Source organism: Notolepis coatsorum, assembly GCF_963971535.1.
Source record: "Notolepis coatsorum genome assembly, chromosome: 6".
In the NCBI taxonomy this organism is placed as follows: Eukaryota; Metazoa; Chordata; class Actinopteri; order Aulopiformes; family Paralepididae; genus Notolepis; species Notolepis coatsorum.
The window spans coordinates 152,707,817-152,725,091 of NC_140170.1; the positions used below are offsets into that span (position 1 = coordinate 152,707,817).

The window sequence follows — 17,275 nt, forward strand, 5'->3', positions numbered from 1 at the left end:
ACAGCTTCTTGTCGTTCAGCTTGTGTCTCAGCTTGGGTGTCTTCAACTCAGCCATCAAGAACCTTAACCTTCAATATACATTGAAGACCACATCAATCCTCTGGCTTCTGGCTCCTCCATGTAGGATTTGAGTCAGGACCGAGTCTGCAAGTTGAGAGAAGGTCTGCTCATTAATAATAATAATAATTAATTACATTTATATAGCGCTTTTCTAGACACTCAAAACGCTCCTCACAATGTAGGGTGGCAATTGCCTCCTTCACCACTACTGGTAGCACCCAACCTTGGGCTACGCAGGCTCAGTGACTGCCATACACTGGCACCAGGCACACATCACACTACACAATGGCTGAACGGCTCTGGAGACAGGGATTTATATCAGCCAATTAAAGGGAAGGGATGATTAGGTGGCCTTGATGTCAGAGACTTGATTGGGAATTTGGCCAGGAATGTCGGGGAACCCCCTACTCTTTGCAATAGGCGGCCTGGGTTCTTCAACGACTGAATTCAGTCAGGACCTCAGTTTAGCGTCTCATCCGAAGGACGGCACTCCCAGCTATACGGTGTCCCTATCACCGTAACAGGGGCATTGTTACTGACTAGTCCAGAGGACAGAGTACCCCCTGCTGGCATAGGCGGCGGGTGAGCTGGACATTAGGGTAGGCTATAGATGGGATGGGACGCAGCATTTTTCCTTTTTCTTTTTTGCTTGCACGCAAACGGTGCACGCAAACGGTGCTGTCCAGGTTCTGATTTCATACAATACACACACCCACTAGGTAGGGGTGCACCGATGTATCGGTCGGGTATCGGTATCGGCCGATAAGCGCCTTGTTGACTGCAATCGACCTATCGGCCGATAAGCTCGAATGTGCCGATGGCAGTAGCCGATAAATATCCATCAGTTTGTGTAGCGTCAAAAGACAAAAAAAAGTTCACTCGCGACCTGCACAACGCCGTCCGCAGTCCCCCACACACACACACACACACACAAGCTACTGCATCAAAGTTACTACTTATGATTAACAAGGCATTCGTTTTGTGGCATTAACGTTATATAGTTAGTGTTACACGTTCAATAACATCAGCATATTATTTACCCGAACGTAGCAAGCATTATGCGTTCATACTAGCTCAGTTCCTTCCGTTGCTCATAGAGCCCTGAGTTTTACCCATTCTGCAATCTGTTAGTTTTCAATCAGACACATGTATAGAAAGGCTTTGTTTTATTATAACATTCGTTGCAGTAAAATCATTATGCCTTGTTTAAGTCATCCTGCGGAGCTAAAAGCTAAACGTCGGCCGCGCCGCCGTTGTTGTAGAATACCTCTCGTCAAAATCAATGGCGGACAAAAGCGGAAGTAAAAAATGTATACGCGCTTGCCGATTGGTGGTAACAGCAGAGGCGGGTGCAAGCGGTGTGTGACGTAATTGGCAGAATCGACTGTCAATCAAAATTTCATTGGTTGAGAACTCTGGTTGAGACAATAGTATCCAGCTGCAGCCCAGCCGGTAGACCATACTGGGAGAACTAGTATCTAGCTGCAGCCCTGCAGAACATACTGGGAGAGAGATAGTGCTATTTCTTGATGTTTCCTTTTTTTAAGTAAGTAAAGAGGCCTATGTTCATATCGGTGAGCACAATTTGTAACTCAAATATACAGTAGTTTCATAAAAAATATATATATATTACAAAAAAAAATAGTACAAAAAAAAATTACAATTTCTTTTGCCACAAATATCGGTATCAGTATCGGCCGATTGTGTTAGTTGAACAATCGGTATCGGTATCGGTGGCAAATTTTCATATCGGTGCATCCCTACCACTAGGCTACTACAGCGAGCCCCACTCATTTCATATAGTGCAAATTAATTGTTCAAATGAAGGCATCCAATATGATTAACCATTGTCTTACCTTAATGCAAAAGAAAAAAAGCAACGTTTCGCGCATCAATGATCTTTTCTGCTTTAAGTTTGTCTGTGAGATCACTTTCAATGTGAAGCTGCATTGAAAACAATGTACATAGTAGCTCTAAAAAGTGTCCATGGTTTGATTAACTCTGACTCAGTCTCATCATGCCCTCGTAGAGCAAGCCCTTGGCCTCAGGTGATCCGGTGTTATGCCCAAGCGGCATGTAACTTGAGATGGAGTTCCAGGTCTTGGCAGCTCTCACGGAGAGGGCTGATTTGCTAAATGTACTTGTCCTTAAAGGAACAGCCAAGTCACCCGGTACAACAGTTCTGGTGAACCTGGAGGTGAAAAATCGGAAATTGGGGGTGGGGCTAGAGTCTAGACCAGCGATTCCCAAACTTTTTTGGCCCCTGTCACCTCGCGACCTAGCTCGCGCACCACCCAATGGGTTTCTGTTAGAAAAAATTGTTGCTGGTCTCCGTGCACAGATTACATTTTTTATTTGATCTCTTCCCACGGCGACTATGGATAGGGAATTTCTTTATTTAATTAAAATGTTCACGACAATACTCTGCCAGCATGTTTAATATCCATAATACTAAAGGTTTGACTAAGATTTGTATGAAATTTTATTGTAAAAAAAAAAAAAAAAATGTTTACCACCATTAGCCTTTTCATGTCACGCACCCCCTAGAGGGCGCTCGCGCACCACAAGGGGTGCGCGCACCACAGTTTGGGAACCACTGGTCTAGACCAGGGGTTCCCAAACTTTTCAGACCAGGGCCCAGAAAATAAGGCGTCAGTGAGCCGCGGCCCAATGCACATCGTCAGGCTTTTTTTTTTTTTTTTTTTTGCCAGGTGACCGATTTTTTAAGCCAAATATCTTCAAGTTAGTTATTCATTTATATGTGCTATTTATGAGAGGGCTAACTTGTTGCAAAATAATAATGATAATAATAATAGCCTCATTAAAATACTATTGTTGCTTCGGTTGTTTTCAGCGTTTTATGTGCATACTCTGTTATTTAGTTTGAAATGTTCGTTGAAATAAGTAGATTTTTCGTTTTTGTTTATTTATTAAGTTAATATGAAACCATATAGTCACATTTTAGAATACAATAGAATAGAATTTTAAAATACAACTAGAAACACTGTCCTGGCCTGCTTCTAAGTTCAGTGGCCTGACAAAAAAAAAAAAAAAAAAAATTATTTTTATTTTTATTTTTTTTAACTCATCTCGCGGCCCACCCGTGGCTGCTCGCGGCCCACCTTTGGGTTGCGACCCCGACTTTGGGAACCACTGGTCTAGACCATGGAGGATTTTGAAGACCAGACTGGCATCGGTTAGTTTGATGATGCGGCGTGATTGGTTACTGCCTGCAGTCTGGAATGTTAAACGGCCACCACACCTACTGCCATTGACACCTTGGTTGGCCGACCCTTGCGTATTATCACCACCGGGCTGCAGCAGCCCACACACACACAATATCGTAGCCTAGGCTGCCTATAATAATGCGCAGACTGGGGCTGCTGGTTTGGGTCGGCATAGCCTCGCCTGGCCTTACATACCCGCCGCCTATGCCTGCTGGACAACAACACCACTTTCCGACAACGGCCATGACCAGGGCTCGAACCAGTGATCTTCCAATGATGCTCTACTCATGTAGCCACGCTACTCATTGCCCTTCATCTTCTGAACCAGACTCATCCCATCGATGATGGTAGCAGAAGGCTCAGGGATCTCAGGGGTCTCTGCTGGTAAGACTTGCTTCTCCAGCTCTCTGGCCAGAACGGCTTTGCTTGTTTTTCTCAGTGTCCCATCTCCATTGGCAAGCGACCATGGCAATGGCCCAGCCTAGAGGGTGGGGAAGGACCTCACTCATCTGGAGATGGCGGGTGGCTGAAGAGCTTCCTGTCAGCAGAAGGCTTCTTTCGGATATCTGAAAACGTCTTCAGTTTCTTCTTTGTCATCCTGTCATGGAACTGGGTCTTTTGGTCTTCAAGCCGATCCTGCCTGAAGGTCTCATATGCTTCTGTGCCAATTTTGTGGGCATCAAGAAGGTCCCTGCTACATCTGGAGCGGGAGGGGTACCTGTTGAAATGCTGACAAACTGTCCTTTGCTTGGGTCAAAAGGGTTCGTCCAGTCATCTTCAACAAGCTTCACAATGGACTGTACATCTGCTTCATCTCTGGTGATTCTGGGCATCTGCAGGTCTGGGATCAGCTAAGCTGGGACTGTCCACGTCCTACCCTTGCTCTGAGCTGCTTGAGGAACATGTTACGGTACTCAGAGGTCAGGCAACTGAGGAGATTTTCTCCCTTGCTCCTCCACGTGGCTCTATCTAGTGGCACCAACAAATATTATGAGCAGGACCTTTCTGCAACTGCAAAGGTCATCTAAATCATTGGTAGGCCTACTGGCATAAATATAAATATACAGCATCGTAGAATGCACATTATTACAAAAGGAAACTTGATAAAACAACATACATATTATTATATTATTATATTATATTATACATATTATTAAAATGAGTATATCTCCAAAACTATAAGGGCTACAGGTATACATCTGGAACCTGATGAACCACACAAAGGTGTGGTAATTTGACAGTGCTTTGGAATTGCAAGGAAGTGCCATCATGATATACTTCTTTGTCTAATGTATACAAGTGTGTTTAGTGTTTTGCAAATCACTGTGTATTGTTTTGCAAAAAGTGTGAGGCTGACATTGTGCTTATAGTGGTGCACATCTGGGCCCCTGTTTTGCTCTTTGAGTGTAAGGTTTTGATAATTGTGTATTACTTTAGATTTGAGTGTTTATGCAATAAAAAAAAAACTAATGCATTCTGCCACGTTGCACTCACTATATCCACACTGTGATTATTGTATTACAAATTAGAGCTATTGTATTGTTATTTACACTGCTATTTTCATGCTATTCTATTGTTATTGTCTGCATTGCTTTGACCCTTTTTATTATTTTCTGCATTGCTTTTATTCTGTCTGTTTTATTCTCATTTTATGTCTATTTTACTGTATTTTATTGCTATGAAGCACTTTGGGCTGCAATTCCTATATAAAAGGTGCTAGTGCTATACAAATAGTTTATTATTATTATTATTATTATTATTTTATTATTATTATTATTATTATTATTATTATTATTATTATTATTATTATTATTATTATTATTATTATTATTATTATTATTATTATTATTATTATTATTATTATTATTATTATTATTATTATTATTATTATTATTATTATGTCTTCCTAGGCCAGACACCTGTGAATACGGCAACAGCTGTGTAAAAGCTCATTCTGTGGAGGAGCTGGAGGAGTGGCTGATGTTCACCAAAGAGGAAAGAGAGATCAGACACAACATGGAGGCTGGAGGTCTCATGTCCTACGGTGAAACGCTCCTGGAGGAATACCGAAACAGCAGCAACGAAGTGTATATTGTAAGTCAAGAGGCCCTGGGCTTTCAGTGATAATGGGAATCAAACAACCTAATCACTATCCTAGATCCGATGTGTGACCCTTAAAAGGAACACGCCAACGTTATGGGAAATGCACTCACCGTCTTCTCCAGAGTCAGACAAGGAGATAGACACCAATTTCCTCTCTGTGCGTTCAGTAGAATGCTATCCGGCTGCAAGCTAGCTTAGCTTAGCACAAATGAATGGAAGCGGATACGGACCAGCTAGCCTAGCTGTTGGCCAAAAACACCTCTCCCGGAGTTCTAAGCTATAGTGGTCTGTATCCACTTCCATTCATGAGGTCCACTGTTCTGAAAGCTTTCTGCAGAATTAACCCTTTTACTACCACACTACCAAAGGGTTAACCCTTTCACTGTGACAATACAGAAGGTTAACCCTTTCACTACCACACTACAGAAGGTTAACATTCTGTAGTGTGGTAGTGAAAGGGTTAAGTAAAAAGTAAGTAACAAGGAATTGCTGATTTATATTCACTTAATTATGTAATTAATTACAATTCTTAATTTATATTTTATTTCTTTTAGATATCGGAGCACGTTGATGATGTCACTGTCACTTGTGATGAAGACTATTTTGTCGAGTGTGATGAAACAAATGCAGGATTTCAATGGAATATCCAGGTTGAAACAGAGGTAAAAGGAAAATACCAGTACTATATTTTACAAGTTGTGATGGTTCTTCACTTGGTCTATCATGTGTCTATCTCAATCAGCCTTATTCGCTTCAAGGTAACTATAAAAGGAGGAAGGGTCATCACGTCAGAATCCCAGCGCTCTATGCTCTGCTCGTTGCCAGACTTTGGTGCAAGTTCTATTGAAGCCTATGAGAGATGCATGGAGAAGCAAAATATACAAGCTATCTGAGGAAATATATTTGATTGGAAAGTGTTGTGGATTACTGTTATCTCCATGTTAAGTCCAGTACAATTTGTCCTGGGTTGTCATACTAAAGATTAAAGGTGTTGTAGATAACACTCAGCCACTAGATGTCGCACTAGGGCACCAGCATGTACTTTATCAAATCAGGTGCATTCCACATGGGGGAAATGGGAAGTAGGGAGCTCGCAAAAGGGCAAATACCGCCGCCTATGCCTTCCAGCTGGTATTGCACCCCATTGGGAATGGTGTAGTTTCTTTTCTGGGACGATCCGAGCCGTGCGGGCGGGGTTTAAATCCTCAGGCGAAGTAGGTCTCAACAACGATGGCATTCAACAGTAACCCCGCCCGCCCGTCAGTGTGTAACGGTCGGTAATGTGGTACGGACCTCCACGAGCAGTATTTGGAATGGCGATCAGATAATTGGATTATCTCTTTTGCATTACATCAGATACATGGTAAGAACACTATATATAAATTTGATCGTTGATCTGATATTTATTTCTACCCCAATCGACGCTGTCTCTGTGTGTGTATGTGTGGCAAGAGGGGGGGGGGGGGGGGGGGGGGGGGGGGCGCGCCGGTCTAAACCACATTGCATGCTTGCACGAGGAAGGATAATAATGATGATCTAGTTGATTTCAGGAAGATTCGATAATCAGGCGAAAAATGACAACGTGTTTTGTGTATTCCACTAAAGGGCTATTATCACGTCTTTTCCTGGGATTACTAGAAATCACCAAAACTATACTCGTATTCAAAACGGTATAAAACGGAAATGTACCAATGAAAAAACAATCCGTTTTGTACATGTTGACTGGAAGCAACTCACTGATAATCGACGGGTGTATTAGACCCATAGCTATAATTTAAGATATATTTTAAGCACTCGCAAATCTCACAGTCCCCCCATTGATTAAAGCGGTGGCGTTCTAGCGCCATCTCGCGGATTAAGCTCCGGCGCTGAATGAGTTAAGGAATCTATCTTGCCTATATTATTACATACTATGCTGATATGCACTGAAGTCTGTAGCACTCAAGTTTCAACACTGTTTGACGAACAATGTTACTCACCCATAGCTGCCAGAGTTGTGCCCTTCCTGCTGCCTTGTTGCACAGAACTTGTAAGTCGCTTTGGATAAAAGCGTTCAGCTAAATGACTAAATGTGAATGTAAATTATTTGTATGTATATGCAGAGACAGCTCACACACGTGGCCTTGCTGAAACAAGAACCAGGAGCTTCGTTCTCCCTCGATGAAACCAGCTCTGAGCCCTGCACCTATTCCACAGGTGAGCCGTTCCAAACCACAGACATGAGCTATGACATCACTGTGTCTTTCAAGTCCATCAACCCAGGCCTGTACGAGCAGTGGTTGGTGCTGGACTTTGACATGCGACCAGTGCTGCTCCGGAAGCTCCGGGTCAGGGTTGGACAGCCGTCGTCCGTTAGCATCGAAGAACCGTCTCTGAACTGCGGCCCTTCCTCTCAAAGTGTTGAGCGCTGGCATCGGGGGAACAGAGTTATTGTCCCGTATTTAGACAGAACCGAAGAACAGGAAGAGCTGTTAAAAGAGTACAAGCCTCCACAGATGAGTTTTCACTATAAGCCCAGTGATGACAGTCACACACCCCTGACTCACCTGAACTACAAGGAGAGAATGCACAGCTTTCTGTACGACGAGGAATGGGCAGAGGACCAGGTGGTTTCAAGGTAAAATAATTATCTATAATAGGGATGGATGGGCATGAGTAATGTTTTCCCAGATCGAGTACTCGCATCTCATTATTCTGACTCGTGATTCCGACAAATCCACATGCAGGCCAATGCATTGTCAGCAATGTGGCATCATAATGCAGTTGTCTTATCGAATTTATTGATTTTAAATGCTCAAATAATTTTAACGTATGCTAGCACTGAAACACATGCCAGTGTATTTAGCGAGAGTCTTATGAATAGATAGACTTCAGAAAAACATTTTAATTGAATTTTTATATTAAATGAATCGTTAAATCGTTGTATTGACCTGCCAAATCCGATTAAACTAAGACAACTCTGAGTTGGGTACAGCCCTACTCGCATGAATTACTCAAGTAGTGCTCGAGTACTTGTTTAGGGAAATCGTAAGGTTATGAATATAACCAAGTTCTATGAATACTGGTGACGCTCAGCGTCATCTGCACTAACCTCACTTCGTTCACATGCACTGAATAAAAATCCACAATGTACCTTTACATAACAACATTCGTCTGGCCACACCCCTATCCGCTACCTTCATAAGCAGGTGTGTGGTCACCTACTCGCCTCCTTCCCAATCTTTCACCACAAGGTGAGATCAAAGGCCGCAGTGGCGTCCCGACGCTGAGCGTCACCAGTATTCATAGAACTTGGTTATATTCATAACCTTACGTTCTATATCATACTGGCTGCCGCTCAGCGTCATCTGCACTACAGGAGCTGAGCGGGAGCCTGAAGCTCGACAAATGTACCCCACTGAGGCCCCCCACAACCATCAGAACCGGGGAGGACCGAGCCCCCCCGACCCTCCCTAATGGAGGATACCCCCCCCTATTGGAGGACGGGAGGGAGACGGATCCGACCGTGCGAAGAGAAACTCGAGCAACTCAACGCACAGGGTGAGCAGACCGTGGCTTGACCCCACGACTACGCACACGCACAACCCGCATGCCACCAGGGAACGAACGGAAGGAACAAACCTCGTTACCGCCCCCAAAATCACGTGGTCGAGAGCAAACTCAACCCCGTGGCAAGGCCGTAGCAGCGGAGCGCGAAGGAAGACCCAGACCCACTGAAGGGACTGGATCCCCCGGAAAAAGGGGGCCCGGAGAGGTCAATTATGCCACAGCATCAAGACCTCACCAGGCGGCCACTTAGTGACACCGCCCCCCACATCGCCAGCGTATTCGGACAGGGCCCCTCCAAGAGCGGGCCCTTCCCCCCACTAGTACGCCGCCTGGCACACTGACCCTGGCAAACTCAGGCAGTCAGCATGGCCGTAACTTGAAGCACTCAAAAGGCTACACTACAGCGGAAGCAGGCAGCGCACCGGGGAGACGACCCCAGAGGGGGTCGATCCCTTAAACCAGGCAGCAGGCGTTTGACCCGAGCCTGGAGCACTGCGGACGAGACAGGCGCCAAAGGGGTCAACTGAAAACAGCACCCCGGCGGAAGGGGCGTATGCTGGCATTGTTGCGCACCATGACAAAGCCTCCACCAAAAAACCCCGACCCAGAGGGGCAGAGGCAGAGAAAGCTGACGCGATTGGCAGGCGTCATGAACGTGCAGGGGCACACTCAACCGGGTAACCCGGTAGTTGACTCTGCTCCAACACACCAGGGAATCAACCACCCTCTTGGTACCACATGCGGTGGTTGTTCCTATAACCCAGGGGTCGGCAACCCTAGGCACGCGTGCCTGCTTAGGCATGCGGGACCATTTCCATAGGCACGCGGGGGGGGGGGGGCAGCATAAAAAAAAAAAAAAAAAAAATTATTATTATTATTATTATTATTTTTTTTTTTTTTTTTTTTTACTTCGCTTTGAAATATTATTGTGAAATGTTTTGCACTGTTGTCGCATATCTCTTGTTGAAATCCTCCCACAGGTTCTTTTTTGTAAGTCGACTGTTCTGCACACCCCTATATTATGACAGCAATCAGCTGTTCCCATGTGCTCCGCTGTAGCCGGCCTCCCGCAGCAGTCGCGCCAGGTAACACACAGTGCTGAGGTTGCATTCTGTGCAGTGTCATGATCAACCCCCGCTAAGAAATCAAAGCAAATTCGCACATTTCAGCCCTCGTGGACAGACGATTACGGGTTTGTGGACCGTCAGAAGGACCGTGCTATGTGTTCTTTCTGTTTGGAAAATGTAGTTTGCCAAACATCATCTGTGAAACGCCATTTCGAGACTAAGCATAAAACAAGTTTCAAGGATCAGGCGGATAAGGCAGAATCCATTAAACGTGCCGTCGCCAGGTATGGGAAGCAAGCCAGCACCCTCAAAGTGTTCACAAGCGCTAAAAAACACGCAACTGAAGCAATTGCTATCGCATTGCTCATTGCATTGCAAAACGTGGAAAGCCATTCACGGATGGCGACGTATATAGGCTTTTATCTGTACCTCATATGTTTTGTTTGAAGGCTTGCCAAATAAAGAGACAATAAAAGCAAGGATAAAAGATATCCCCACCATGTCAACGGAACGTTGCAATGGCTTTGCTGACGGTCTTCGGGTCAACATACCTCTGTGAGCAGATCTTTTCGCACATGAAGTACGTGCTCAACCCCTCCCGGAGTCGATTGACAACCGACCACTCCGAAGCATGTGTCCAGCAGTCCAGCTTAAAGTGACTAATTACACCCCCCAAATAACCGGAGCTCAGCCAGGCAAAACACTGACGCGACAGGTAGGCTGCTGTTTATTTTCCTGTACATCGGTTTGCATGTTAACTTGAACTTGAACGTGCATATGCAGGGCTCTACGCATAATAGATCATACGCACAATCGCGCATATATTATTATTATTATTATTACGCGGCATGTGTATGTGTAGGGGAGCTGTCCACTGTGCATGTGGTGCTGAACCCCTCTCTCTCTCTCTCTCTCTCTCTCTCTCTCTCTCTCTCTCTCTCTCTCTCTCTCTCTCTCTCTCTCTCTCTCTCTCTCTCTCTCTCTCTCTCTCTCGTGGAGCACAGTGTGCTTTGCGTGTGCACTGTGTGTGCCATCAATCATGTTAACGTTAGCCTCAGTTAAACTTAAACCTTGCGACGCCTCGTTAGATGAAGCTGTGTTCTGAGGTGTTCTGAGCTTCTGAGCTGTGTCATGTGACAATAGTACACATATTTAATTGAAACCCTTTATTTGTTTATTATTTCAATTTAGCTGGAAATACATTGCTACATCATTCAGTAACATTTGCAGAGCCTTATAACAAAAACATTATTACGGTCACCATTGTGACCAGTGCTTAATCAACACATTTTATTATTTATTTTTCTATTATTTCATTGAACATGTTAAAAGCCATTTTTCTTACTCAAAATGTGAGTATTACCAAGTCAACTTGTGTTCTTAAAACAATGACAATAAACATAGTTTTATTAGGTTGAAATAATGTGGTTGTGTACTTATTTTTCTGTTAACTTATTATGGATTGAAAACTGAGCACAGTAACTGAACTCAATATTTTTAAGTTTGGGTAACTTATTATTATTTATTTTTGTACAGTTCTCCATTAGGCCTGTAGGTGGAGCTATGGTGTGTGCTGTGTCCAAAAATGAATGGGCAAATGTGAGTGAAATGGTCGCACTGTATGCAGCTGTTTGTCTGCATTGCACCCCCCCCCCCTCCCCAACTCAGATTTAGGGTTGATACAACCATCATAATAATATTGTTAATAATAACAATAACAATAATGATGTAATAATGTAAGAATTATCATTAAAAATACCTGATTATGAGAGAAAAAAAAAATACGATGCATGGAATATTGTTGAGGCACACTAGTTACAACTATATTTCAAATAGGCACTCCATGTCAAAAAGGTTGCTGACCCCTGCTATAACCCCTCAAGAAAAAATTCCAAAACACACCTGCGGGTATACACTGGCTACACTGCAGTACAATTGTTTCAGTTTAAAAAAAAAGGGTTATTCCAGGCCTACGGGTCGACGAAACACAACTTCGGACCGGGCCCGGCGGCTCGGGAAGCACACAGGGCTACCAGAGGAGGTCCATAAGACCACCCCAACAGCCCCCTCTTCGCCATGCGTGAGAGAGGAGCGAAAAGAATGGAGAACCAGCCCCTTCATGATAGCGCAGGGTACAACATGTACCCAACAAAGGGTCTCCATAACGCCCAACCCTGTGACACCCGGGCCGACCCGGCATTTTTCCCCCCGAAAAAAGCACAAGTCCCCGGCGGACAACGGGTTAACTGACCTGGACCAGCGTGACCAGAACCAGTCCCGTGCCCTAACCACGCCGACATCCCCACTCCAAGAGAGGGGGTAGGTACGTGAAAAGAGGGCGCCACCCAGACGGTCCCATTCGTACCGCGCTCAGTGGCCCACCCCAAGGGCGTGAGACCCCTCTACCTATGTTTTGATCTATTCTGTTAACATCCCCCAGATATGAACGAGAATCCGTCGAGACCTAGTAACAGGCGTTCGGAAGAGAAAACCTCCATCCCAGTTGCCCTATAAAAACGCTGTTTTAATAACGAGCAACCAAGGCGTACCAGCCTCATGCGTGATTCTTATCAGAAACACCCCGAGCCAGCACTATGTACACGTCGAGACCCAAACACATCAATCGATAGTCTAACCAGACACCAGACATTGGTCCTTCAAGTCGCCTGGGAGAACGACAAGGAGTTGTCGTGCTTCATATTCTTCCCTCTTTTTATTAAAAAGAAAGAAACACCGACTGACATGAATCCCACGTGACGCGGCCGAGGGTAATTTTTTTTTACATTCTTACATCCCGCCACCCTCACCACAGAGAGGAGACGGGAATCCTCAGAGAGACTTCCCACGTGAGCCACAGATTGAAAAGTCACGGTAACATTGAGCCATGTGACCAACAGACTCAAGTTACACGTATATCGAGCGTAGCAGAACAGTAACTTCCTACGCTCTGCCCCGACAACTTGACAATGACAGACCCTACATACGGGTCTGAAAAAACTCACGGAAGCCGCCGTTCAATAGAAACGTGCCTAGTGACGTTTTCTATGATGGGGGGAAACCCATGACTCAACCGCCCGTGATAGGTGTGGAGTCAGGGAAACCCTCCCCTTCCCCCCCGTGCCAAGCTGCCTAACATGCAAATGAAAAGAGAGTCCAAAAAAAACCCGACCAATCAGAAGAGGGAAGGAGGGGTTTATCCGGTACCCCCTTGCAAGCCCAACCCTTGAATACGACAACAACAAATAGCCATATGATACCTTAAGTAGCCAGTATGCTAATGAACAGTGCAAAGCTAATTCAATGCGCGCTAGCCACAGACAAGTCTGTGAACAGGGTTTATAACAAGGCCAAAGTTATGTATGTGTGAACCCGACACCCGTGTTTATGTTGCAAGACACAGAAAATCTGATAGAGAGAGAGAGCGGCCTGAACCGCGGTACCTTTACACACACGAGCATTACTGCAGACCAACACAACAGTGTTGCGGCTCAATATCACTGTTTAAGCAACAGAGCACACAACTAACCTCTACCTTTATGTGAAGACCTAACCTTCAGGTCGAGGCAGAAAAAACCTTTTTCAACCGAGTGTAAGCTGCAGGCCTTGCTTAAGCTCTAACATGAAATGTAGCGACCAACAAGACTTAAAGTCTAGCCCTTCTATCAAACCCACACTAGCGAAAGGTTCACACATCGTATCCCCATCATATGTTAGTGAATAAACACACAGTTTGTAACAAAAAATACAGGAGGGACTTTTTATTTCTCTTAACAAAATCATATGTTGGGCCGGGAAGGGAACAGGGGGGACCACAGAGGGAAAAAAGTCACTTTCAGCGACGCCTGCCACGACGCTTGCCACCCCGGGGAGCCCCGGAGGGACGGTAAAGGATAAGAGGCTGGTCACGACGATCCCTACCGTCACCTCCGAGCGTAGATGGGCTGGCTGCAGTGGCGGAGGCGCCCTCTTTCCTCCTGGCCTTCTTTGCCGAAGGTCCAGCAGTGGCGGTGGTAGCAGCGGCGGCTACGGCGGCGGAACCCCGACGACGAGCCTTCCGTCTGACTCCACCGGCGACATCGGGCGGGGGGAAATGAGGCTGGAGCACGGAACGCTCCTCCTGCATCTCCCTGCAGGTTGAGGTCATCAAGTGCAGTGCCGACCCGAAAAGTCCAGCATCGGAGAGGGGTGCCGTCAGAAGTGGAGTCCTTTTCCTTTCCGGCACACACGCCTGCTCCAGCCAAAGGTGGCGCTGGACTAGAGTGGCCAGGGCGCGTACTTTCCCAGCGGCGATGGCCTGCGGCTGGATCAGATGCAGGATGGCTCCTGCCGACTGGGCGAGCTGATCATGTTGCAAATCGGTCAGCTCCGTACCGCCCGTCAGTATCCCGGACATGAATCTCGCCAGCTGCGCGATGTTAGAAGTGGCAGCCAGAGATTGAGTCGCGGAGATAAATGACTGGTCACTCCAGTAAGCCAACCGCCTCGCCGATTTCCCTTGGGGAACCGGCTTCCGTAACGGCTCCCACACCACCTCAGGACAAAGGAGAGCTGCCATCGGCATATCAAGCCAAGGCACCCGCTCCTTCATGCCGTCTACCAAACCCACCACCCTCGTGACTCGCACGTAGGCGGGGGTGAGGCCCATGATGTGGGAGACCACCTGTCCCTGACGGACGTAGGCCTCCATCGAGGGGAAAAATGGCCCATCTCTCTCACAGGACGGCGTTGCCATAGATGACCTATGAGATCATCAGGAACAGGAACGCCGTTTGCGACTGCCGCCGCCGCCATGAGCTCGGGGAACAAAGCACGCAGTTCCCCCTGCATACTTTCCCCCACCGAGCTCGCGTCCCTCACATGCAGCAGACTACTGGTTACAGGGCCACATTCTGATGTGGCTGATAGCAGGGCATCCCGCCGCCGAGTCGGAGGTTCTAACCCAACATCCGCGTACGAGGAACCCCAAGGAGACCTATCACCCCCCTCCAGTGTTACCTGGACGGGCGGCGGACATGTCTCCACCGGGGCGTCAAACAAGAACCCGTCCGCTTCTACCATGTGGCCATGGAGAATCAGACGCATCCTCATCCGGCTCCAGCAACTCACCAAAACCAGGCCGTTCGCGTCTACAAGCCACCATCTTACGACGGGAGCGAGCCGACGCAAAAAGTTTGCTTCTCAAATCCTCCGCCACCAGAGGAGCCGGCCGCCCAACAGCGGACGACTCTCCGGCGGCAAAGGAACCAGAGCCGGAACCAGGCCATCGCACAGGAGACGGCGCTGGTGCACCAGCTCCTTGGAGAGGCAAACTACCTATCGGACGCCTACTGGGCGCGGCTGCCGACCACGAAAGAGGCCTCAACCCCGCTCCAAGACGCACAACAGAGGAGGCAATGGAGAACCGCTGGTGAAGGGTAACGTTGCTAGCGCGACCCTCCGAGGTAAACATTATGACTTAGCTTTTTTCTTTTTAAAGTTATGAGAGAAAGAAAAAAGCAAGAAAAAATTTAAACACGTAACTCAACTTTCTTCAGCTAAAACAACCTTGTCAAGTGATGTATACAACAGGCACTTCCTTGTGGTGAAAGTGAAGAAGGAGGCGAGTAGGTGACCACACACCTGCTTATGAAGGTAGCGGATAGGGGTGTGGCCAGACGAATGTTGGTATGTAAAGGTACATTGTGGATTTTTATTCAGTGCATGTGCATGAAGTGAGGTTAGTGCAGATGACACTGAGCGGCAGCCAGTATGATATAGAACTATTTTTTAAAAACGCATCTTAACTCAATCAGCGCCAGAGGTCGCTGTTTACCGTGTGGTAAGAAGGCCACCGCTTTAAAGAATAGGGATAGATGGCGGTGTTTGCAGGGAACAAAGCGGGGCTCGCAACTCACTTTTGATGCTCCAAGGTGTTTTAATTGACAAATAATAGCAGCAGATACAACGTTTTGACCCTCTGGTCTTTTTCAAGTATAAACACAACACTAACTCAAACTATATTAAATATCATAGCTATGGATATAATACTATTGCCCATTTGACATCGAGTATCTATCGTTCAGAAATAATTTTTTCATCCATACATTCCCGTTTTTTTATTTTTTTATTTATCTTTTTCCCCCTCCATTTTCCTCCGATTTTCTCCCATCCCAATGTTAGTCGTATGCCAATTCCCAATCCCCTTCCTGGTCGCTGCGCACTTACCCCCCACAGTCAGATCATCTGGGAGAGTGGAGGCTATCACGTGCTTCCTCCGACACACGTCCAGCCAATCAACCGCTTCTTTTCACCTGGCAGCGCGGATTCTCATTGAGAGGGCGTAGCGTGTGGAAGGATCACACTATCCCACTCAAGTCCTATCCGCGCTTAGCAGGCGCCCCGACCGAACTGTAGGAGTCGCTGTTTACAACGACCCGGACCCACCCCGCCAGCTTCTCCCACCCTCTAATACTGCCAATTGTATTAGTGTGAACGGCCAGCCAAGCTGGTGACAACCCCGGAGCTGTGAGCTGGATTCGAACAGGCGAATCCAGCTCACAGCTCCGGGGTTGGTGACGAACGCAATCTCCGCTACGCCACCTAACCGCCCCCCCCCCCCCCCCCCCCATACATTCCCGTTTTATACCGTGGTGAATATGAGTATAGTTTTAGAGTAATCCTGTCTATTCCCAGAAAACTACGCTATGCAGCGTTTAGTGCATTTCACTAAAAACCGTGGCGTTTCTCGCCTGTATCAACAATCAATCTGAAATCAACGCTATATTATCTGTATTATGTTTCATCATGAATGCATGAAAGGGTGGGGGGGGGTAGTTTTTCTATGATTTGATCGCCACCAACGGAATACGTTACACACATACATTACACACATACATTCGGATCGCGGGGAAGGGATTCTTGGATCAACGCAAGATTGATATCATATAGCCCTTACCTTGACTAGGATGTACTCCAAAAAGAATATTCCAATTATCTGATCGCCATTCCAAGTATTGATGTTGATCGTGTTGCCAACATAATCCACCAAAGAACATGAACCGGGAGTGCTTGATTCTCCTCAATCCATGCGTTATAAACGCTTGTCCTACCCGACAAGGAAAACTGAGCCCAGACTTTTTAGATCGACACACAGCCCAAGCCAGAGAGTTTCAAAGAATGTGCAATACCGTCCGCAAGGTGGCAGGCGGCGGTATTGGACGTTTGCGATCTCAGACTCATTCCCAATGATAACACAGGCTCCCTCGATGGATTATGAATGGGAATATCGAA

At 46.4% G+C, this 17,275-nt stretch overlaps 1 protein-coding gene across 1 annotated transcript in view; it reads left to right on the top strand.

The window, feature by feature from the left end:
- Positions 1 to 17,275, top strand: part of LOC311231219 (3'-5' exoribonuclease HELZ2-like) — a 99,168-nt gene that overhangs the window by 24,095 nt on the left and 57,798 nt on the right. The window contains exons 3-5 of the mRNA XM_084317762.1: positions 5,198 to 5,381; positions 5,945 to 6,052; positions 7,493 to 8,007. Coding sequence (XP_084173888.1) covers positions 5,198 to 5,381; positions 5,945 to 6,052; positions 7,493 to 8,007 — 807 coding nt within the window. The remainder of the gene's footprint in view (positions 1 to 5,197; positions 5,382 to 5,944; positions 6,053 to 7,492; positions 8,008 to 17,275) is intronic.